The sequence below is a fragment of the Dermochelys coriacea genome, chromosome 1 (genome assembly GCF_009764565.3).
Source record: "Dermochelys coriacea isolate rDerCor1 chromosome 1, rDerCor1.pri.v4, whole genome shotgun sequence".
NCBI classification, from domain to species: Eukaryota; Metazoa; Chordata; order Testudines; family Dermochelyidae; genus Dermochelys; species Dermochelys coriacea.
The window spans coordinates 26,681,776-26,707,628 of NC_050068.2; the positions used below are offsets into that span (position 1 = coordinate 26,681,776).

The window sequence follows — 25,853 nt, forward strand, 5'->3', positions numbered from 1 at the left end:
GAAGGATTTACAAGCAACCAAACTTCCCAAAACACTGATTTGTTGTAGTCTGAAAGGCAAACAAAAATAAGCCAGTTACACATTCATTGAAGGGCTGGCAAAAGTCCTGTCACCATAGCAACCCCCTCAATAGGCCTGTTTTGCTTGCACAAGCTTTCTTGCCTATCCCAGCCCCAAATTGCTGAATAGGAGGAGCTTTGCTTTGTCCATTCTTTATTTGTAACTTGTTGAGAGCTAAGGGGAGGGAGGGGTGAGCCATCTCTGCTGCCTGAGTTGCAATTACACCTACAAATGCCTTCTGTGTTTGGTGGCTGCATTCTGCCTCTTAAATTCCTTTGGCTGTTTGTGTTAGTAGAAGCAACTACCAGAACCTATTATGTTGGGATTGTGGAAGAGAACTGGGACTATGCACCAACTGGGAAGAATCTGATTACAGGACAAAGCCTCACAGAAGATGAGTAAGTCCCTCAGGTTTCTGGTAAATCAGATCTCGTGCTGTCTCGAGAGAAAAATCCTTAGGTCACTGATATTGTCTTAAAATGTCTTAAGTTTGTGCCGTCACTGGACTTTAGTTTAAAAAAAACAGTTTTACTAGTATGGCTGCAATATACATTTAAGGCTGGATATGACTTCCATTCAAGTCAGTGAAGAGACTCCCACTGAATTGACTGGGAGTTGGATCAGGCCTCTGCTGTTTAAAATGGCTTCTCTCCCTTATTACTGATAAAATAGGGGTATGGTGCAGGGACTGGATGCTTGCTGTGATGTTTATTGAAGGGTGAATTTCAGGTGTTAGTTCTCAAAAAGGATTTTTTTTTTTTAATTGCAGCTTTGCTTTACAAGGATTCATGTGGGAAATCGGGTATTTCTATGAGTGCTGGCCCAAGGTGACATCACAGTTCTGCCACCACTAAGCACAGCTTTTTCACCATGAAAACTGAAGAGAATCTTTTTCCAATTTGTCAAATTTCACCAGTTTACAAAACTGGTTTGAAATCCATAAGAACAAGTGCAAAGTACTGCACTGAGGAAGGAAAAAGCAAATGCACAACCACAAAATGAGAAATAACTGGTTAGGTGAAAAGAAAAGGAGTACTTGTGGCACCTTAGCGACTAACAAATTTATTAGAGCATAAGCTTTCGTGAGCTACAGCTCACTTCATCGGATGCAATAAATTTGTTAGTCTCTAAGGTGCCACAAGTACTCCTTTCTTTTTGTGAATACAGACTAACACGGCTGCTACTCTGAAACTGGTTAGGTGGTAATACTGCTGCTGAAAAGGACCTGGGGGTTATCGTGGATCACTAACTGAATGAGTCAAGAATGTGATGCGGTTGCCCAGAAGGCTAATATTCTGGAGTGTATTAACAGGGATATGATAAGAAAGACACAGAAGGTATTTGTCTTGCTCTGCTTGGTACTGGTAAGGCCTGATCTGGAATACTGTGTCCAGTTCTGGGCATCAAACTTTAGGAAAGATGTGGACAAATTGGAGAGATTCCAAAGGAGAGGAATAAAAAGTTTAGGAAACCTGACCTATGAGGAAAGGTTAACAAACTGGGCATGTTTACTCTTCAGAAAAGAAAATTGAGGAGAGACCTGACAAGAGTCAGGTTATGGGCTGTTATAAAGGGGACTGTGATGAATTCTCCATGTCCACTGAAAGTAGGACAAGAAGTAATGGGCATAATCTGCAGCAAGGGAGATTTAGGTTAGATATTAGGAAAATCTTTCTAACTATATGGGTAGATAAATTCTGGAATAGGCTTCCAAAGGAGGTTGTGAAATCCCCATTATTGGAGGTTTTTAAGAGACTGGACAAACACCTGTCAGGGATGGTCTAGGTTTATTTGGTGCTGGCTGAGCACAGGAGGCTGGACTTGATGACTTCTCAAGGTCCCTTCCAACTCTACATTTATATGATTCTATGTGGAACCACAGAAGTCAGAGATGGGAAAGACTTATTCAAGATTCAAATACACATGTACAAGTGGGATGAAAAAATGGTCCAAACATACTGTATACTGAATATATTGGCCTTGGTTCAGGGAGCCACGGAAGTCAGTGCTTAAATTTTAAGCATATGAGTATTTCCACTGACATCCATGTACTTAAATTTAGACATGTGCCTAAGTACCTTTCTGAGCTGTGACCACAGTATTGTGATGTGTATATTCTTACACACACAGCTAACGGCTATACTTCTGAATATTGTGTGTTCATTGAGGTCCACACGGGGATGTTTTAAAGTTTCAGTTTTATTAAGAAAATTAAGGGACCTTCCACCTACTCTAGAGAGCAGGTGTGGGACTATGCACAGGGATGGGGGTAGGGTTTGGGAGAAAATAGGATTCTGCCCAGGTGTAGGAGTCCACAGTAGCAGATCGTGATGCAAGTTCAGAACTTTGTATTGTCCTAGAAGTTAGAAATGGGAAAGACCTATATGGCTATCTAGGCAACACCAAGCCACTGCAGGATTGTTCCCTACACCCCTAGATATGTTCATGATAGTTTGAAAAGTCTCAAGCAATACAAGAATATTTTTTTTTAAAATAACTTTAGGTGAAAACTGTATACAACTTTGCAGATTACCATAAAAGTACAAAAAATGTAGTATTAGCAAGTGAAATAAATGGACTTCTCACTTTTTGTTTTAGCGTGGATGTGATGGTTATGGAGAAGGAGTGAAGAAATTCTATAACCACTGTTACTGCTTTTTTTAAAAAAAGATGACTAACAAATGGAGCTGTGCAAACTTGTGAAAAAAATGTTGTGCAAACTCATTCACACTCCCAGAAATCTCTCCATTTTGCAGAATTGTGTAAAACAGTAGTTCGATGGCAAAACTATAAAACTACACATTTTCAAACAGCAACTACACTGAAAAGTGGACTCTTTTTCACTTAGAAAATTACTGACATTTTAGTGAGAAAAAATAATAGTGCTAGGGTGATAGAATTGAAAACGGTCCCATGTACCTGTGAGCATTTTGGGGAAAACAGGACCAGTTTTGATTTAGCAACAAAATGTTCAGATCTTGAGTGCTTAGAACTGTACTGCAACCATTTCACCCCACTCTGCTAATGGACATCCAAACGTAAGAAGCACAATGAGGTTGTTTTCTACTAGTTTCACAAGAACTTCAACCCACGGTTGATTGTCTGCTACATTTGCCCTTGCTGTGACTGATGCATAAATAATATGCATCTGCTGCAGTAGTGAGGCAAGAAAGGGCTCTGTATTTTTGCTCAAGCAGGGAGGTGGTGCAATTAGTTCAGGAGGTCCCAGGTTTTATTGCCTAGAGTTATCAAGAGTCATTACACATACCTAGATTGCATGGTGGTGATTTTGTTATACCAAAAAAATAAAAACCAGCAGGATCTTATTAAAAGGGAAAAGGCAAAATACCACATTTATTGTGAATACAGAAAGAATCATAGTAAGCAGTTATAGCTATAACATTCCATTCAATCTCATATTTACACACACACACACACACACAATGTTCTGCAAGGTTGTTGTTATAGTTACCAGTCTTGGAGTTGGTCATGCTAAGCCACTGGCCAGGTGGCCTGGACATGAGGAGGGAGCAGGGCCTTGTCAGATGCACATCTGGTGCTCCTGGAAGTTGGTTTGCAGAATCAGACCCCCAAAGTTCTCACTTTCTAGAGTCCATTTTTATAGGAATTTCTTCCCATGCCAGTCTATGGGAATTGCTTCATCATGCTGTTGCTGAATCAATCAGCAGATGGCACATTCCTGACGGCTCTGTGCTGCCAGATGTTATCTTGTTCTTTGGTTCTCCCATTCCTGAGGCTGTTGGGTGGATTCCAGTCTGCCATCCGGGGGGTCCTCTGGTTATTTCCACTTGACGCCTTCTTCAGCCGATGGACACTGGATTCTTAGGCTGGCACCTCCCTGATCATTCAGTTATTATCCACACCAAGCATCCATCCACATACATCCTCTATCTCTATTTTAATCACAATTGTTAACAAAGCGAGATGAATACAATAAAAGGGCGGGGAGTCTCTGGGTGCTGTTTCTATTGTTACAGAGTATTGCTTTGAGTCTCTCTCTCTCTGTCTGTGAGTAGTTGTTACAAAGAATTGTTTTGAGAACAGACTCTGTCTTAGAATGTACTAACACAATTAGCAGCTTGCAAGTTTCACACATAGAGGGAGAAAAGGAATACTTGTGGCACCTTGGAGACTAACAAATTTATTTGAGCATAAGCTTTCGTGAGCTACAGCTCACTTCATCGGATGCATTCAGTGGAAAATATAATGGGGAGATTTACACACACACACAACATGAAACAATGGGTTTTATCATACACACTGTAAGGAGAGTGATTACTTAAGATGAGCTATTACCAGCAGGGAATGGGGCGGGGGAGGAAGAAAACCTTTTGTGGTGATAATCAAGGTGGCCCATATCCAGCAGTTGACAAGATCGTCTGAGGAACAGTGGGAGGTGGGGGGGGGGAATAACATGGGGAAATCCTTCTTTGGGGTGGACTCCTCCTGAAGGTCGAAACAGCACCCTGGACTTCTACATAGAGTGCTTCCGCCGATGTGCACGGGCTGAAATTGTGGAAAAGCAGCATCACTTACCCCATAACCTCAGCCATGCAGAACACAATGCCATCCACAGCCTCAAACAACTCTGACATCATAATCTAAAAGGCTGACAAAGGAGGTGCTGTTATCAACATGAATAGGTCGGAATATGAACAATAGGCTACTAGGCAGCTCTCCAACACCACTTTCTACAAGCCATTACCCTCTGATCCCACTGAGGGTTACCAAAAGAAACTACACTATTTGCTCAAGAAACTCCCTGAAAAAGCACAAGAACAAATCCGCACAGACACACCCCTGGAGCCAGGACCTGGGGTATTCTATCTGCTACCCAAGATCCATAAACCTGGAAATCCTGGACGCCCCATCATCTCAGGCATTGGCACCCTGACAGCAGGATTGTCTGGCTATGTAGACTCCCTCCTCAGGCCCTTCGTTACCAGCACTCCCAGCTATCTTCGAGACACCACCGATTTCCTGAGGAAACTACAGTCCATTGGTGATCTTCCTAAAAACACCATCCTAGCCACTATGGATGTAGAAGCCCTCTACACCAACATTCCACACAAAGATGGACTACAAGCCGTCAGGAACAGTATCCCCGATACTGTCACGGCTAACCTGGTGGCAGAACTTTGTGACTTTGTCCTCACCCATAACTATTTCACATTTGGGGACAATGTATACCTTCAAATCAGCGGCACTGTGATGGGTACCCGCATGGCCCCACGCATTTTTATGGCTGACTTAGAACAACGCTTCCTCAGCTCTCGTCCCCTAATGCCCCTACTCTACTTGCGCTACACTGATGACATCTTCATCATCTGGACCCATGGAAAAGAAGCCCTTGAGGAATTCCACCATGATTTCAACAATTTCCATCCCACCATCAACCTCAGCCTGGACCAGTCCACACAAGAGATCCACTTCCTGGACACTACGGTGCTAATAAGCGATGGTCACATAAACACCACCCTATATCAGAAACCTACTGACCGCTATTCCTACCTACATGCCTCTAGCTTTCACCCAGATCACACCACACAATCCATTGTCTACTGCCAAGCTCTATGATACAACCGCATTTGATCCAACCCCTCAGACAGAGACAAACACCTACAAGATCTCTATCATGCATTCTTACAACTACAATACCCACCTGCTGAAGTGAAGAAACAGATTGACAGAGCCAGAAGAGTACCCAAAAGTCACCTACTACAGGACAGGCCCAACAAAGAAAATAACAGCAGTGCCCCTCTGCTATGTACATTGGTCAAACTGGACAGTCTCTATGTAAAAGAATAAATGGACACAAATCAGATTCAAGAATTATAACATTCAAAAACCAGTCGGAGAACACTTCAGTCTCTCTGGTCACTCAATTACAGACCTGAGTGGCTATCCTTCAACAAAAAAACTTCAAAAACAGATTCCAACGAGAGACTGCTGAATTGGAATTAATTTGCAAACTGGATACAATTAACTTGAATAGAGACTGGGAGTGGATGGGTCATTACTGCTGGAAATGGCCCACCTTGATTATCACCACAAAAGGTTTTCTTCCCCCCCCGCCCCCACTTCCTGATGGTAATAGCTCATCTAAAGTGATCACTCTCCTTACAATGTATATGATAAAACCCATTGTTTCATGTTCTCTGTGTGTGTGTGTGTGTGTGTGTATATAAATCTCCCCACTGTATTTTCCACTGAATGCATCCGATGAAGTGAGCTGTAGCTCACGAAAGCTTATGCTCAAATTTGTTAGTCTCCAAGGTGCCACAAGTATTCCTTTTCTTTTTGCAAATACAGACTAACACGGCTGATACTCTGAAACCTGACATAGAGGGAGAGAAACAGTACCAAAAACCATGAGACCTCTTAATTAGTAATACCCTGGAACTTAAACTGTGAGGAATCAAACTCATTTGTGATTTTAATACAGAACTACTTTAACATTATCCAACAGTTTGTTCTCAGCATGTGAATGTTTTAGTTTATGTGGAAAGGAGTAGGGTGGTCAAATCTTTCACTGGGAAAGCCACTGCAGTTGTGTTACATATTAGAATTTCTCACTGCCCTGCTCAGGGTAGCAGAGGATTGCTTCTCTGCTCTCATTCCTAAAATGGAAGCGCTCTAGTGAAAGGAATTTAACTTCAGATGGGGTGCAGATATTTATAAATCTCACACACATCAGGAAGAGTTTGTATCTGTCCTACAGAATGTGATGGTAATGGTATTTTTTGGGCTGCCCTTTGGACTATTTGAATACTAAGCTGTACAGTTTGCTGTTTGGACCAGGATGCTGATTCACACACAGCACTCTCTGAATTTGGTTGCATGTACTTTAAAATCAGTGACATAATTCACATCTATTTCATACAGAGAAATTTTTCATTAAGGATTTTAAATTAACTCTTTACTTATTTTTATAGACTAATTTTTACAGGACGTTACTTCCTATGAGTAATTGTTAAATCTTTTAAATAAGAAATTGATTGCTAGAGGTATTAAGCCATGCAGGATAATCTAGTTCCATAAAACCTTTGGATTCATGCCATTCCAGATGACCAGGACAACAGGGCAGTACTCTTTGAAAAGGCAGCGTTCTGCAAATAATAATGCTTAGTACTTACAATACACAGTAATTTTCATTTTCAAACCATGACTGATTAATCCTCACAACATCCCTCTGATGTAGGTAGGTAAGTATTATTACCCCAATTTTATTGATGGGGAATCTAAGACATAGAGGAGGCAACCTAAGATGGTTCTCTTTAAAGGAACTAGTTCACACAAATTAAGGAATGTTCCTTTTGAAGCTAGCTGGTCTTCAAAGCTGGCTTGAATTCTCATCCAGCACAGCTCTGAGAACATAAGAATTGCCATACTAGCCAATCTAGCCCAGTATCCTGCCTTCTGATACTGGCCAATGTCAGTTGCTTCAAAGAACAGGACAATTATCAGGTGATCCATCCCCACTGTCCAGTCCCAGCATCTGGCAGTCAGAGGCTTAGGGCAGAGCATGGGGTTCCATCCCTGACCATCTTGGCTAATAGCCAAGCTAATAGCCTCCATGAACTTAACTAAATATTTTTTAACACGCTTATAGTTCTGGCTTTCACAATACCCCTAGCAACAAGTTCCACAGGTTGACTGTATGTTATGTGAAGAAGTACTTCCTTTTGTTTATTTTAAACCTGCTGCCTATTAATTTCATTGGTGACCCCTGGTTCTTACGTTATGTGAAGGGGTAAATAAAACTTGCCATGCCATTTGTGACTTGGTAGACTTCTATCCTATCCCCTCTTAGTCATCCCTTTTACCAATTGAACAGTCCCAGTCTTTTTAATCTCTCCTGATGCAGAAGTTGTTCCATACCTTTGATCATTTTTGTTGCCCTTCTCTGTATCTTTTTCCATTTTTTTGAGATGGGGCAATCAGAACTACATGCAGTATTGAAGGTGTGGGTGTGCTATGGATTTATATAGTTACATTATGATATTTACTGTATTATTATCTATACCTTTCCCAATGGTTCCTAACATTCTGTTCAGTTTTTTTGATTGCTGCTGCACATTGAGAGGATGTTTTCAGAGAACTATCCACAATGACTCCAACATCTCTCTCTTGAGTGGTAACAACTAATTTAGACCATCATTTTGTATGTATAGTTGAGATTATATTTTGCCATGTGCATTACTTTGCATTTATCAATAGGGAATTTCATCTGCCATTTTGTTGCCCAGTCCCCCAGTTTTGTGCTTTGTAGCTCTTTGCAGTCTGCTTTGGACATAACTATCTTGAGTAATTTTGTACCATCTGCAAACTATGCCCTCACTGTTTACCCCTTTTTTCCAGATCATTTATGAATATGGTGAACAGCAGTGGTCCCAGTACAGATCCCTTGTGGATATCATTTACCTCTCTCCACTCTAAAATTGACTATTTATTTACACCTGCCCTTTATTTTTATCTTTTAACCAGTTACTGATCCATGAAAGGACATTTCCTCTTATCCCATGACTACTTACTTTGCTTAAGAGGCTTTTGTGAGGGACCTTGTTGTCAAAGGCTTTCTGAAGGTTCACATACCCTATATCTGCTGGATCACCCTTGTTCACATGTTTGTTGACCCCCTCAGAGAATTCTAAGAAATTGGTGAGGCCTTTACACAAGCCATGTGACTCTTCCCCAACAAATCATGTTCACTTGTGTGTTTGATCATTCTGTTCTTTCCTACAGTTTCACCCTGTTTGCTTGGTACTAAAGTTAGGCTTCCTGGCCTGTAATTGTCAGGATCGCCTCTGGAGCCTTTTTTAAAAAATGGCATCATATTAGCTGTCCTCTAGCTGTTACAGGCACTGATTTTAAGGGATAGGATACATACCACAGCTAGTAGCTCTGCAGTTTCATATCTGAGTTCCTTCAGAACTCTTGGGTGAATACCATTTAGACCTGGTGAGTTGTTTTTTAATTGATCAGGTTGTCCAACACTTCCTATTGACACCTCAATCTGAGACAGGTCCTCAGATTTGTCACCTAAAAAGAATGGCTCAGGTGTGGGAATCTTCCTCACATTCTCTGCAGTAAAGACTGATGCAAAGAATTAATTTCACTTTTCTGCAATGGCCTAGCACCTCTTGAGTGCTCCTTTAGTGCCTCGATTGTTCAGTGGCCCCACTGATTTTTTGGCAGGCTTCCTCTTCTGATGTTCTTGAAAAAATTTTGCTGTTAAATTTTTTGAGACTTTTGCTAGTTGCACTTCAATTTCTGTTTGGGGTGCCTAATTATTCTTTTACACCTGACTTGCCAGAATTTATTCTCCTTTCTATTTTCCTTAGTAGGATTTCACTTCCAATTTTAATGCCTTCTTGCCTCTAACTGCCTCTTTTACTCTGTTTAGCTATGGTGGCATTTGTTGGGTCCGCTTATTGTATTTTTTTTAATTTGGGGTATACATTTAATTTGAGTCTCTGATTTTTTTTTTTTTTAAAAAAGGTTCCCTGCAGCTTGCAGGCATTTTACTCTTGTGACTGTTCCATTTAACAGGCTTCCTCACTTTTGTGTAGTTCCCCTTTTGGAAGGTAAATGGTGGGCTTCTTTGGTATTCCCCCAGCCCCCAGATGTTAAATTTAATTATATTATGGTTTCTATTATCAAGCGGTTCAGCTTTATTAATCTCATGGACCAGATCCTGAGCTCCACTTAAGACTAAATTAAGACTGGGCTCTTAGGCCCCATGCGGGTTGAGGGGCCCAGAGCCTGGACTTTAGTCTGAACTCAAACATCTACATGGCAGTTTTTAGTCCAGTAGGCCCAAGCCCTGCAAGCCTGAGTCAGCTGACCTAAGCCAGCCGTAGCCATGCCATGGGTCTTTTATCTCTGTGTAGACATACCCTTAGAGACCCCAACAGGGAGTGGGACATGAATGGGGTCCATCTGGCTGTGCTGGGGAGAGCTCAGGATACACTCAATGGATTGCTCCCTTCATTGCCAATGTAAGCATTATACCTCTGAAAGAAAAAATACCTCCAGGCATTGGTTCTTCAGTGAAACTCCTCCCCATCCTCAGCATGCCTCAGGATAAGGCTTAGCTGATTATGAAGTGCCCTGATCCATCCAAATTAATTCTGCAGCTCATAAATCTTTTAAATCTCTGCTGAGTTTTGACAGTATTTAGGCATTAACTGAGGTGATTCTAGTCTCTCACAGCAAGCCACCGGAGCTGTGGGCCAAGACCTGCCCTCAGCTACATGTAGCCACGCCAAGGGGCAGCATTCATTACCAGAGAATCAAACATCATTTATGAAATGTGCCAACTGGCTGATTCTGTCCAGCTAAATGAAGACACTACATTGATCATGGATGCTAAACTAATAGCTAAAGCTTTAGGTGGCCAAATGACCCATCTGCATCACCAAAACAGTCACTGTGGCATGGGTCAGCAACAGCTGGGTGTCAGAAGGCCAGAGGTGAAATCTGGTTCCTACTGAAGCCAGTGGGAGTTTTGTGATTGATTTCAGTGGAGCCAGAACTTCACCTCAGGAATGTACCCACTATAACCACACTCAACCAGCAACAAACTGGGGTTTGTCCTAAGGTTTTATGGATTCCCTGAACCCCAAATGTATCAATATGTGGAGGGAAAGTGCTAAATGTTTTTGAACCTTCTTAAAAAGACACCGCCACCCCATTTGATTTGATGCTATGTGATCTTAGGCCTTGTCTGTGTTTAAGTCCTCCCCGGTTCAGCTCTCCTAGCAGTAGCAATCGTGCAGAGGCTGTTCTGGTTCCTGCTGGCATTTTAACCACTGTATCTTAGAAGTGCTCCAAGCAGGGTTACACAACACACAGGTTAAAATGTCAGTGGCAGCCTGTCTACTCTGGTGCTACTTTCGTAGCTACCACCAATTGTTGTAAGAGGGGGGAATTTTAAGGAAACAAAGCCTAGCAGAGACACAACTATAGAGCAAGTGAAAGTTATATGAGAGGGCAAAACCCAGAAAATGGTGGTTTTTAAATGAAGACTAATGTTCAACCTTCATGAAGTTAGTAGTATGGTAGCCATTAAAAAATCCACATTTACCTACAGTTACCATTCAGGTGTATGTAGGTGCTGCAGTTAGTCTCTAGATTAAGTATAGGGGGAAACTCAACCTCCTGTCTGGTAACTGTTGGCAAATGTTGTCATGATGCCAGCAAATCTTGACAATGGTTAGACTGTTTTTGTGCAGATTCCGCTGCCTGTCATGATTACCAATATGGTCTCATTGTTTACCCTTACTTCCTCATCTGTTTGTGTGCATCCATTATCTCTTGTCTTGTACTTAGATTGTAAGGTCCTTGGGGCAGAGTCTGTATTTTTGTTCTGTGTTTGTACATCACCTAGTACAATGGGGTCCTGGTCCATGACTGGGGCTCCTATGTGCTACAGTAATATAAATATATAATAATGAGAAATGTTGACATTTCAGTGGAGATCACTGTAACTTCAAGTGGTAGCATAAACTCAAAGAGCCACTGGAATTGTACCAGAGAGGTATCTTGCTCCAAATCTCTAGAAGCTATTGTATCTATATTGGGCTGGTCCTGTTTTTTGTCATGTTCAAGGTCTGTCACTCTTAGGGTTTTCTATAGCACGGTTCACTATGATAGATACTATGAACAGCATAACTGAAATCCAGATTTTTGCTATCATAAAAGTTGACATTTATATAAGAAAAATGCTAACAAATGAAGGTCCTCCTGCTGAGCACTTGCATACTCAAAACTCCCTTCATGTAAATGCCTGTTTAACACATATCTGTGCTGGTGCAGTTGTTTCACTAAGAGTTAACAGATGGTTCCTATCCTGTGATTGTGAAACTTGCCAATCTTAAATCAAGTACTATGACTCTTAAGATCAAAGGCAACGTAAATATCATTTAAAGTGATAATCCTTGGCAAAATACTCTTTGCGACTGATGGGGGAAATACGTGTAGAAATTACACGTAACTCATACATTTACTGTGTGGCCTGATTATTAGCATGGCTAGTCTTGGTATCCTCATGGTGGAATATGCATTGCTGTAGCGTTTTACTCTATAATTCCTTTTGGAATTAATATATCAATTATAGCACTTATTATGGGGGAATGGGAAGCTGAAATTAAATCATAATAACTGTAAAGGGCTGCAGTTTGTTCCCTTTTGATAACTCCTTGAACTTACACTCTCCTCCTCCATCCATGTGTGTAAACAGAAGTTGTCTGCTGGGGCTTAAGAATTACAAGAAATGATAAATTGGGAAAATGAAATCGGGGATGGTCTAAGGATTTGCATGGAGCCCAAGCGGCAGGAGTCTGAATGAGGTCTTTAGGCCTTATTTAGTAAGGCACTAACTTTAAATAAGTGAATGGTCCAATTGAAGTCAATGGGACTATTAGTGGAAGTCAGTTGCCAAGCAAACACCTGAGCAGGCAAACAGGAGAGGCTAATAGGGAAGTTCCTCCCCGTGGAAGGAAAAGGCCTGGGTAGGGACCGTCGAATCGTGGAGGTCAACGAATGGCTACGCAGGTGGTGTCGGAGAGAAGGCTTTGGATTCTTTGACCATGGGATGGTGTTCCATGAAGGAGGAGTGCTGGGCAGAGACGGGCTCCATCTTACGAAGAGAGGGAAGAACATCTTTGCCAGCAGGCTGGCTAACCTAGTGAGGAGGGCTTTAAACTAGGTTCACCGGGGGAAGGAGACCAAAGCCCTGAGGTAAGTGGGAAAGCGGGATACCGGGAGGAAGCACAGGCAGGAATGTCTGAGAGGGGAGGGCTCCTGCCTCATACTGGGAATGAGGGGCGATCAACAGGTTATCTCAAGTGCTTATATACAAATGCACAAAGCCTTGGAAACAAGCAGGGAGAACTGGAGGTCCTGGTGATGTCAAGGAATTATGACGTGATTGGAATAACAGAGACTTGGTGGGATAACTCACATGACTGGAGTACAGTCATGGATGGTTATAAACTGTTCAGGAAGGACAGGCAGGGCAGAAAAGGTGGGGGAGTAGCACTGTATGTAAGGGAGCAGTATGACTGCTCAGAGCTCCGGTACGAAACTGTGGAAAAACCTGAGTGTCTCTGGATTAAGTTTAGAAGTATGTGCAACAAGAGTGATGTCATGGTGGGAGTCTGCTATAGACCACCGGACCAGGGGGATGAGGTGGATGAGGCTTTCTTCCGGCAACTCACGGAAGCTACTAGATCGCATGCCCTGATTCTCATGGGTGACTTTAATTTTCCTGATATCTGCTGGGAGAGCAATACAGCGGTGCATAGACAATCCAGGAAGTTTTTGGAAAGCGTAGGGGACAATTTCCTGGTGCAAGTGCTAGGGGAGCCAACTAGGGGGAGCGCTTTTCTTGACCTGCTGCTCACAAACCGGGTAGAATTAGTGGGGGAAGCAAAAGTGGATGGGAATCTGGGAGGCAGTGACCATGAGTTGGTTGAGTTCAGGATCCTGACGCAGGGAAGAAAGGTAAGCAGCAGGATACGGACCCTGGACTTCAGGAAAGCAGACTTTGACTCCCTCAGGGAACAGATGGCCAGGATCCCCTGGGGGACTAACATGAAAGGGAAGGGAGTCCAGGAGAGCTGCCTGTATTTCAAGGAATCCCTGTTGAGGTTACAGGGACAAACCATCCCGATGAGTCGAAAGAATAGTAAATATGGCAGGCGACCAGCTTGGCTTAATGGTGAAATCCTAGCGGATCTTAAACATAAAAAAGAAGCTTACAAGAAGTGGAAGGTTGGACATATGACCAGGGAAGAGTATAAAAATATTGCTCGGGCATGTAGGAAAGATATCAGGAGGGCCAAATCGCACCTGGAGCTGCAGCTAGCAAGAGATGTCAAGAGTAACAAGAAGGGTTTCTTCAGGTATGTTGGCAACAAGAAGAAAGCCAAGGAAAGTGTGGGCCCCTTACTGAATGAGGGAGGCAAACTAGTGACAGAGGATGTGGAAAAAGCTAATGTACTCAATGCTTTTTTTGCCTCTGTTTTCACTAACAAGGTCAGCTCCCAGACTGCTGTGCTGGGCATCACAAAATGGGGAAGAGATGGCCAGCCCTCTGTAGAGATAGAGGTGGTTAGGGACTATTTAGAAAAGCTGGACGTGCACAAGTCCATGGGGCCGGACGAATTGCATCCGAGAGTGCTGAGGGAATTGGCGGCTGTGATTGCAGAGCCCTTGGCCATTATCTTTGAAAACTCGTGGCGAACGGGGGAAGTCCCGGATGACTGGAAAAAGGCTAATGTAGTGCCCATCTTTAAAAAAGGGAAGAAGGAGGATCCTGGGAACTACAGGCCGGTCAGCCTCACCTCAGTCCCTGGAAAAATCATGGAGCAGGTCCTCAAAGAATCAATCCTGAAGCACTTAGAGGAGAGGAAAGTGATCAGGAACAGTCAGCATGGATTCACCAAGGGAAGGTCATGCCTGACTAATCTAATCGCCTTTTATGATGAGATTACTGGTTCTGTGGATGAAGGGAAAGCAGTGGATGTATTGTTTCTTGACTTTAGCAAAGCTTTTGACACGGTCTCCCACAGCATTCTTGTCAGCAAGTTAAGGAAGTATGGGCTGGATGAATGCACTATAAGGTGGGTAGAAAGCTGGCTAGATTGTCGGGCTCAACGGGTAGTGGTCAATGGCTCCATGTCTAGTTGGCAGCCGGTGTCAAGTGGAGTGCCCCAGGGGTCGGTCCTGGGGCCCGTTTTGTTCAATATCTTCATAAATGATCTGGAGGATGGTGTGGATTGCACTCTCAGCAAATTTGCGGATGATACTAAACTGGGAGGAGTGGTAGATACGCTGGAGGGGAGGGATAGGATACAGAAGGACCTAGACAAATTGGAAGATTGGGCCAAAAGAAATCTAATGAGGTTCAATAAGGATAAGTGCAGGGTCCTGCACTTAGGATGGAAGAATCCAATGCACCGCTACAGACTAGGGACCGAATGGCTCGGCAGCAGTTCTGCGGAAAAGGACCTAGGGGTGACAGTGGACGAGAAGCTGGATATGAGTCAGCAGTGTGCCCTTGTTGCCAAGAAGGCCAATGGCATTTTGGGATGTATAAGTAGGGGCATAGCGAGCAGATCGAGGGACGTGATCGTTCCCCTCTATTCGACACTGGTGAGGCCTCATCTGGAGTACTGTGTCCAGTTTTGGGCCCCACACTACAAGAAGGATATGGATAAATTGGAAAGAGTACAGCGAAGGGCAACAAAAATGATTAGGGGTCTAGAGCACATGACTTACGAGGAGAGGCTGAGGGAGCTGGGATTGTTTAGTCTGCAGAAGAGAAGAATGAGGGGGGATTTGATAGCTGCTTTCAACTACCTGAAAGGGGGTTTCAAAGAGGATGGCTCTAGACTGTTCTCAATGGTAGCAGATGACAGAACGAGGAGTAATGGTCTCAAGTTGCAATGGGGGAGGTTTAGATTGGATATTAGGAAAAACTTTTTCACTAAGAGGGTGGTGAAACACTGGAATGCGTTACCTAGGGAGGTGGTAGAATCTCCTTCCTTAGAGGTTTTTAAGGTCAGGCTTGACAAAGCCCTGGCTAGGATGATTTAACTGGGACTTGGTCCTGCTTTGAGCAGGGGGTTGGACTAGATGACCTTCTGGGGTCCCTTCCAACCCTGATATTCTATGATTCTATGATTCTAAGTTCCTGAGGATGTTTTCAGGAGGGAAGGTAGGATATTTTTTCTACAAGGAGTATAGGAATTTTTGTCTACAGGGACAACTCTACATTCCCAACAAGGGATTGCCAATAATGGAACGTTATCGTGATCTTCAAGGGATGTGCCATGTTGTGGTCCTGCCTGAAGAAAGATGTCCTTTTCAAAAAGTGCAAGGTGATGGCTGTATAGGAGGAAGATCCAAGATCTGGAAAGGCAGCTATTGAGCCTGTTTAGCCTTAAAGAAGCAAAAGAACTCTTGGACATCCAGACTGAGGCAGCACCACTGCAGATCTACCTGTAGAATGAATAGGTTTCCAGGAAACAGAAGAGTGGAAAACAGAGAGGAGAATTAGCTGTTTGTAACCAAGCAAAGACAGAGAAACAGAAGACCTTTTACACAGCCAAAAGTAGAAGGGCAATCTGTGCCCACCAGAAGAAAGAGTAGGTAAAATTCAATGCATGTAGAGGTATCTAACTTTCAGGCACTTCATGCAGTAGCCACAAAGAATATATTGGAAGATTTAACTGAAGGGAAAGAACAGGGATCTCCACCGGACACACCTGAGGATGGATTCTCAGCCCAGCTGTTGAGGATGTCAAGCATGCCCAAATGAAGACCACAGACTTTCCAAAAGACAGACAAACCTCACTGAGGACTTGGTATTAAGGAGAATGGACAAAACATTCTGCAGGGGACAGAAGGACAGCAAGATGGTCTGCTGTCTTCCTGCAGCAAGGACAATACACATCACTGAAAAACTGGATGGGATTCTGAAGACTGGGAAAGAATCCATATGATGATATACATTGGCATGAATGACACTACTTCATGGAGCATCGAAAGCATCCAGGATCTTAGAAAGAAGAGGAAAGGTCTGATCTTCTCGGGGATCTTTCCTGTCCTGTGAATGAAAGAAGATAGACAGCAAGAAGATGCCGACATAAACTGTTGGCTAAGTACGCGGTGTAAAATAGAGCAGTGTGGTTTTATGGAACATTGGCTCACTTATGGGGAGAGGAGGATATGTGACTTGACCTATCTCCATCTGAATAGAAGGGGAACCAATCTTTTGGGTAGCAGACCAACTATAGTAGATAGGAGAATTTCAAACTAGCATCTACAGGACAGGGTGCTAAGGAGGAAAATACAGTAGGTACGCTCAAGCATAAAACTCATACTCAGGATACCATGAATGTAAAGAATCAAGGCATCAAAGGATGTAAAGAGAAGAAATTCTTCAGTTGTCTACACACCAATGTTAGTACCCTGGGTAATAAAAAAGAGGAATTAAAAATACTAATTTATTAAAAGAAATTTAATAAGACTAGTCTTACTGAAACCTGGTGGGACCACTGAAACCTGGTGGGACCATTCATGTGACTGGTTTGTCAAAATCACTAGATACATCCTATTCAGAAAGGATAGAGTGGGTAGAAGAGAATAGGGGTGGTGGTACTTTACATTAAAGATACCATTACTGGCTTTAGAGTTTCTGATAGTTCAGAAGGATGGGATCTGAAATGTTTATGCATCACGTACTAACTGATAAATCACAGGATGGGGGCACTACCAGGGGTCTGCTATAAACATCAAATCAGATGAAGGAACAGATGAGCAGTTCTTTAAACATCTATGTACAACATGTAGAAAGAAAAATTGTGTAATTGTGGGAGATTTCAGTCTGTGGGACATATGCTGGAGGTCTGATGCTACCCCTAGTTTCAATGAATGGTATAGGTTCGATCTAGACAAAGATGATAAAATTATCAATCATGGTGTAGAAAAGGCAGAAGTATTCAAGATATGCTTCTGTTCTATATATAAAAAGAAGGATGATGTGTTAATATTATACAGCGATAATGAAATACTTTCTATTCCATCAGTAGTTATGAAGGATGTTAAACAGCAACTGCTAAACATGTTTAAATTTGCAGGATCAAATAACTTTCATATAAGAGTAGTAAAAGATTGGCCAAGGAGCACTTTAAAATTAATGATGATTTTTAACAAATCATGGTATAACGGGAAAGTTCCTGAGGACTGGAAAAAGCTAATGTTGTTGTTCTAATATTTTAAAAGGAGTAAATCAGATGACCGGGGAAGCTAATAGGCCAGTTAGCTTAGCATAGATTCTGGGCAAAATCATGGAAAGGCTTATATGGGATACAATCAGTAAAAATTTAAAAGATGGCATAATTAACGCTAGTTAATATGGTTTTATGGAAAACAGGTCTTGTTAAACAGACATCATTTTTGGCTGATAAAGCTGATACAATATATTTAGATTTCTGTAACCCACTTGACTAGAATTGGTCTAAAATTGTGTTCTTTTTTCCGTAGAAAATTTGGATTGTTTGACAGAAATTAAGAATACTGAAATTTCAGCCAAAACCCCAAATATTTAAATTTGTAAATACTGCTGAAGTGCTTCATGGGAGTTGTAATTCAGGTCTCTCATCCTCCTATTCTCATCCATAGTGCTGGGCTCCCCCGTCAGACTACATCTCCCATTATACACCACGTTTGGAGAGGGAAGGCAATGAATCAGGGCAGTTGTAGTCTGGCCAAGGAGCCCAGACCGAAGAGGAGAATGTGGTCATGAGGCAACCAAACTACAACTTCCATAAGGCATCACTTCAGCATTTCCAATTGAAATATTTTAGGGTTTATGAATGTGGTGTTGTTTTTTTCCCCAGAAAAATCAAAATTCCGTGTGGAAAGTAGACACTTCTTTTTACAAAAATACTTGTTTAATTGAACATCCAATTTTCCTTAACTGCTTTGACAGAATATTTTAGACCAGCCCTACATTTGACTTAGTCCTACATGACATTCTGCACTGTATACTGTTCATTACATTAGCACTAGACAAAATCACTACAGCCCATATATTGCATTAAAACCAGTCAACTGATAGATCACAAAAAATAACTGTAAATAGGGATATCCTCTTATGGGGACTTTTATAATGGGGGCCTACTGGGATCTGTACTTGGCTCAGGGCTATTCAATATCTTTATCAATGATCTGGAAGAAAATATAATTCCTGGTAAAATTTGCAGATGACACAAATTGTTAGAGTAATAAATAATTATGGAGACAGGTCAGTTATACAGACCAACCTAGATCACTTGGCAAGGTGTATCATTTGAACAAACTGTTTTAATACCAAATGCAAGGTCATACGTCTAGGATAGGGTGACCAGATGTCCTGGTTTATAGGGATAGTCCTAATATTTGGGGCTTTGTCTTATATAGGCACCTGTTAGCCCTTAGCCCATCCCAATTTTTCACACTTGCTGTATGGTCACCCTAGTCTAGGAACAAAGAATGTAGGTTGTCCTTAAAAGGTGTGTGTGTGTGTGTGTGGGGGGGGGGGGAGACTATATCCTGAAAAGCAATGACCCTGAAAAAGATTTAGGGGTCATGGTAGATAACCAGTTGAACACGAGCTCCCAGTGCAATGTTGTAGCTAAGATGGATGATGCAATTCTTGGAAGTATGGGCAGGGAAAGATCAAGGAGTAGAAAGATGGTATTACCTTTGTATATAGCATTAATGAGACCATTACTGGAATACTGTCTAGTTCATAAAGATTATTGGAAGGGTTTCAAAAAAGATCTACAAGAATTATTTGAGTTCTAGAAAACATGTCTTCTAGAGAGACTAAAGAAGCTCAATCTATTTAGTTTATCCAAGAGAAGGTTCAGAGCTCACTTGATCATGATCTACATAGGGAAGAGATTTCCGATTGTAGATATCTCTGTAATATAGTTGAAAAGGGCATAATGAGATCCAGTTGTTCGAAGTTGAAGCTAGACAAATTCAGACTGGAATTAAAGCATAAAATTAAGTGAGGATAATTAATTATAGCAACAATTTACCTTGGGAAGTGGTAGACTTTCCAGCACTTGAAGTCTTCAGGTCAAGTCTGCATATCTTTCTAAAAGATATTCTATAGATCAAATAGAAAAGGAGTACTTGTGGCACCTTAGAGACTAACAAATTTATTTGAGCATAAGCTTTCGTGAGCTACAGCTCACTTCATTGAAAGCTTATGCGCAAATAAATTAGTTAGTCTCTAAGGTGCCACAAGTACTCCTCTTCTTTTTGCGAATACAGACTAAAATGGCTGCTACTCTGAAACCTATAGATCAAATAGAAGTTATGGGCTTGAAGGGGAAATTATTGCTGAGGTTGTTTAACTTGTTATGCAGGAGGTCAGACCTGATGATCATAATGGCCTCTTCAGGCCTTGAAATCTGTGAAATCTATTAAACTGGTGCCTAAATTAATTCATTCTCTTTTCCCGTTGCTAGAGTGGGGACTGTGCTTTGCTTGCCTTCTTTTTTTGAGCCTCCTGAGCAGATGGGGATTAAGCTGTGAGCTTTCTTCCTTCTGGTCTTTTTGCCAAAGCGGGAATTGAGTGATGAGCTGCTGGCATTACACAGAAACCCCTAAACGGCACGACCTCAAGCAGTTGTTTGTCTTGCTTGTGCTTAAGGCCAACCCTGATAGCATGACAACTACTGTTGCATAGGAGGGGACTTTCATCAATGTAGTAGAGTAGTGTAAGACCTGACTCCTCAGCCTTTATTCAGGTTGAGTAGCTCTGTGACTTGTCCCATTGAGTTCAATGGAACCACTTGCATGAGTAATAAGCACCAACTTTTGCATAACTTTAAAAAGGAGTATTTCTGTCTTTAAAATGTTTCACCCTCCATTCTATAGACATGCGAGTGGGTTTGTGAAGAGAGGAGCCAACAGAATAGGACGTATTTACAAGAAAGCTGTTTATAAACAGTTCACAGATGGTACCTACATGCAGGAGATCCCTAAGCCATCCTGGTTGGGGTTCCTCGGTCCAGTCATGAAGGCTCAAGAAGAGGATATCTTTGTTGTTCACTTAAAGAACTTTGCTTTCCGTCCATATTCTCTGCATCCACATGGTCTCTTCTATGACAAAGATTCTGAAGGTAAAAACCAGTTTTCAGCTTCACTCCATACCTGCCCCTTCTGACCTCTCCTCCCTTGCCCTGCTCTCCTCACTCTGCTTCCCCTCTCTTTTTTTCTTTCTATTTAGCTAATCTCCTCCTAAAGTAACCCCTGCCCACACCCCACCTCAAAAACCCCTGTGGTGCGAACCTGATGTTTGCCACCATCACATTATTCACTTTGTTTGTGTTATACCCTTCCCCCACCCAGTTATCTACCTTGTCTATTTCAGCAATATTGTCTCATTGTTTCTTTATATTCCCCTGTCTTTGCTTATTTCTTTGCCTATTTCTTGTATTTAAATTGCAAGCTCTTTGGGGGCAGGGACTATTCTTTTGTTCTGTGCACAATGGTCCATGACTGGGGCTCCTAGGTGCTTCATGCAAATAATAAATAAATAATAATTGTTCTGTCTCATTTCTCTTTTTCTACCCCCTTCCCTTTGTGTAGTGAATATACTGGATAAGGGCCTGGTCCAAAGCTGATGGAAGTGAATGGGGAACTTCCACTGACCTTAATAAACTTTGTATCAGTTCCTAATAAACTGACCAGTATCGTTAACCAGTAACTTACAATAAATGAGAATGTTCCTTTTTTGTTTTTAATATTTAGGATAATTAGCTTCTTCCTGCCTTGCTTGCTTTTCTTAGTAAAAATGTGAGACAGTCTAAATCCTCCTCGCTAGTCCATATGAGAGATCTTGGCTCCAATGATGTGTTCTCTCTATACACAGCTCCCAGGGGCAAATGACTAGGCTTCTATAGCTCCTTGTGGGGCTATAACATGTGATGTCATTTGCACAAGGAGGGATATTGATTTGAATGCAAAATTACATGCTGTGTGCATTTTCTCCTCACCTCAGTCATCAACATTTTCAACAATTTTAAGGCCAGCAGGGATAATTACCATCACCTAGTCTGACCTCTTGCATAACACACACCATGGAAGATCACCAATAATTTCTGCACCAAGCACAATAATTTATGGCTGAACTACAGCCTGTCCCTTAGGAGAAGCACTGTGTGCACCCCAGTGCTAACTCGGGGCCCTGTCTCAGCCCCGCATCTTTATTTTTAGTGTCAGATATTTTTGTTTTTAATAGATAATTTGCAGGTGGGAGTTCTAGGGGGATATCCTGGCCCTGCTGAAGTCAATGGGAGCTTTGCCATTGCCTTCAGTGGTGTCAGGATTTCACCCTGAGTTTTTATTCTTCTCATTTCAGTGCTTAAAGCAGTGTGTGTTCTGGGCCAGCTCCTCAGCTGGTGTAAATCAGTGTCGCTCCATTGTCTTTAGTGGAGTTATGCCAGTTAAGGCAATGGAGCTACAATGATATATACCAGCTGAGGATACGTTCCCCCCCACATCTGGCTAGCAAGTGTTGATATTGATGCCCATCATGATATTTGAATATTGGTGGTTTAATTAACAAATTTATTAGAGCATAAGCTTTCATGGGCTACAGCAAGTGGCCCTAAGTTTTAAGGGATTTTCAAGGTTCCAAGGGTTCTCTAAGGTTCCAAAGTATATTAAACTATGTAATTATATCAATATTGAACAGAACACAATGCATATATTTTAATTATTGCAACATCTATGGGTATGTGTGCACTGCAATTAAAGGTGTAACTGCAGCACATGTAGACATATCTGAACTAGGTTTGGTCTAGCTAGCTCAAATAACAAGGGCTGTACAACCTTGCCCAAGACCCCGGGTATGTACTCAAGCCTCTGGCCCATGTTGCTGCCCATATGGCCATGGCTTCACTGCTATTGTTTTGAGCTAGCTAGATTAAAGCAAGATTGGGTAGGTCTACATGGGGTCAGTCCCAGTCACACCTTTGATTGCAGTGAAGACATACTGTATGTAATAATACATCATACTTGTGCATATGTCTGTATGTCCTCCCACAATGTATACATGTACCATTGGATTACTGCAATGGCAGCCAGTTCAAAGGACTCACCCTGTACTGGCTGCAGCCATTTTCTTCTCTGACACAATTGTGCATTTGCATGGTTGCCACTTGAGCTGTCAATTAATTGCAGTTAATGCATATGATTCACACAAAACAAATTAACTAGGTTAAAAAAATCACAATTAATCAGAGTTTTAATGACACTGTTAAACAATAATAGAATACCAATTTAAATTTATTATAAATATTTTGGGATGTTTTTCTACATTTTCAAATATGACTTCAATTACAACACAGAATACAAAGTGTACAGTGCTCACTTTATATTTTTAATTACAAATATTTGCACTGTAAAAAAAAAAGTATTTTTCAGTTCATCTCCTACAGGTCCAGTCAGTCCTACTTCTTGTTCAGCCAATCACAAAAATAAACAAGTTTGTTTACATTTACAGGAGATAATGCTGCCCGCTTCTTATTTACAATGTCACCTGAAAGTGAGAACAGGCTTTCACGTGGCACTGTTGTAGCCAGCGTTACTAAAGTATTTACTTTTCAGATATGCTAAACATTCATATGCCGCTTCATACTTCGACTTGTCGGCTCTAAAGTTTTACATTGTTTTGTTTTTTGAGTGCAGTATGTTTAAAAAAAAAATTCTACATTTGTAAGTTGCACTTTCACAATAAAGAGATTGCACTACAGTACTTGTATGAGGTGAATTGAAAAATACTATTTATTTTATCTTTTTTACAGTGCAAATATTTGTAATCAAAATAATATAAAGTGAGCACTATACACTTTGTATTCTGTGTTGTAATTGAAATTAATATATTTGAAAAGGTAGAAAAATATCCAAAAAATATGTATAATAAATTTATATTGATATACTGTTACTCTGATTAAAATTGCAACTAATCACAACTATTTTTTTAATCTTACGATTAGTTGAGATTTTTTTTAATGGTTTGACACCCCTCATTTATAACTGAAAGAAAATCATTCACATTCAGCATCACAGAAGTGTATGAGACCTGACCTGGCTTCCTTGGACAGTTTCAGTGAGAAACTGAAAGATTCTGAGTTTAGCTAGAGACTGTCTCTGTATCACAGTGAACAGGGGAACAATGTGTGCAAAACTTTAATCATGAAACCCCAAAGTTGTGCCAGATTCACTAAAAAGTTTTGTGAACTTTTTAGCAAATTTGGGTACAGATGGGCCTGAATCAAAACTCCCCACCCAGCACCAACATTTTGAAAGTCTTTGAATTCAAAACCCAATTCTGTAGCTAAATTTTGAAAAAGGCCCCTATCTATTGTGATGGAATATACCCCTGTGCTCACACCCTATATCCTATTGTAATAATGTTTGGGTGAGGTATGCCATGTGAGGCATCATTAAAATACTTGTAATTTGCTGATCAGTAATACCATGGCAAAACGCACAAAGCAGCACTGTATATGTGAAGTTATAAGCATAAGATGAGATGACTAAAAGTATGTTTTCCAGATAAGTCTGGGGAGTGACCAAACCAGTTTCTCAGAGACAAGGGGCAGGCTGACAGCTCAGCCAGGAGTAAACAAGGCTGATGGACCATTACTTGTAAAGGGCACCCTAGGTTACACAGCTACTTATTAGTATGGATTGTGCCTCAGTAAATCACATCTATGATAACAGGCCGGGCCAAAACCCCAGATTTAAATACCCCAAATTAAATGGCCGGGAATAGGATGCCTCCTGGGAGCATATGCGTTCAACTGGGTGTGGGAGCCAGGCGCATGGGCCAGTCCTGCTGTCAGCTGAAGAGCTGCCATCGCAGATGTCTCAGGTAGCTTATGCAGATTTTTATACTAGCAGCAGGCACAGCTACTAGCATGGAAGCAGACAGTTTCTTTGTATCTTTCTGCATTGTGTATGCTTCCTTTATCTTTTACTCTTTGATCTGTAGAGCCAACCTCTCAAAACAGATCAGGCGGAAATCAACATTACCAGGCTGTTGAACGTGATGTCTTTTGAAAATTATACTTACTAATATTGCGGGAGGCTAATCTCAGAATTACATCTTGATTTGTAAATGTTTCTGTGTTTGCAATTGCTGCTGTCATTGGTCTGTTTGCGAAATACTTTGTTAGGTTATTTCCCAAAAATGTAACAAAAAGAAGAAATTCCATACTTATCTAGTGTAACCCGTTTTTCCAATATGTTTGGACTTAAACTCCCTTTTTCTCACATTAGGAGCCCTCTACCCAGATGGAACAAGTGGCAAAAGCAAAGAGGATGATATTGTTGTTCCTGGTGGAAATTATACATATACATGGCCAGTGAAGAAAGAGTATGCCCCCACTTTGGCAGACCCAACCTGCCTGACTTGGATTTACCATTCTCACATTGATACACCTCGAGATATCAGTTCCGGGTTAATCGGACCATTGCTGGTTTGTAAAAAAGGTACAGAGCTGAAAATACTGAGAACCCCTCTGCCTGTTTCGGCATCTTAATAATCGTTTTTTTTTATAGGTGTAAATGTTATGGGCTTGATTGTGTCGGTACGCAGCTCATAGTAAGGGGCAGTTTATAGTTGTACCACTTTAGGAGCACCCCAGGCTTGGAATTGTGGCTCAGGGACAATTCCCTTGCTGCTTCCCTCTTGCTCCAGAGGACAGTAATGTGTGACTAGCCTATAATCCACAGGATCCTTGCTTCAGTTAGGGCAGAAGTTGCATAGTGTGTAGTGCATTGCAGATGAGACGACATGTAAAAAATGAGGACCAAAATAAATATTAAACAGCTGCCTCATTCACAGAATACCATCCAGTCTGCAAACTGAACCTGGCAGTGGTTCTGTGGAAAAATGGCATGTGATCATGTCATGAAAGACTGTCGTCACAGGTGCTGACTTTCTTCTTTCTGGGTGGGTGCTCCGTCCCCACCCTTGCTCTTTTTCTTCCCGCCCTGCTCCGTCCCTCCCCTGAGTGCGCCCTGCCCTCGCTCCACCTCTTCCTGCCCCCACTCTGCTCCCTCCCCTCCGCATCTCTTACCTGCCACTGAACAGCTGGTCAGCGGGTAGCTGGTGGGTGCATTCACTATTTTTTTTTTTTCATGGGTGCTCCAGCCCCGGCGCACCCACAGAGTTGGCACCTATGACT

The 25,853-nt window shown here is 41.7% G+C and overlaps 1 protein-coding gene across 6 annotated transcripts in view; it reads left to right on the plus strand.

Moving 5' to 3' along the window:
• Positions 1 to 237: 237 nt before the first annotated feature.
• The window catches only part of HEPHL1 (hephaestin like 1), a 118,303-nt gene continuing 92,687 nt past the window's right edge, over positions 238 to 25,853 (plus strand). For all 6 annotated transcript variants that reach the window (XM_038412461.2, XM_043504157.1, XM_043504158.1 and 3 more), the window contains exons 1-3: positions 238 to 458; positions 20,530 to 20,774; positions 24,943 to 25,155. In XM_038412461.2, coding sequence (XP_038268389.1) covers positions 292 to 458; positions 20,530 to 20,774; positions 24,943 to 25,155 — 625 coding nt within the window. In that variant the 5' untranslated portion in view covers positions 238 to 291. The remainder of the gene's footprint in view (positions 459 to 20,529; positions 20,775 to 24,942; positions 25,156 to 25,853) is intronic.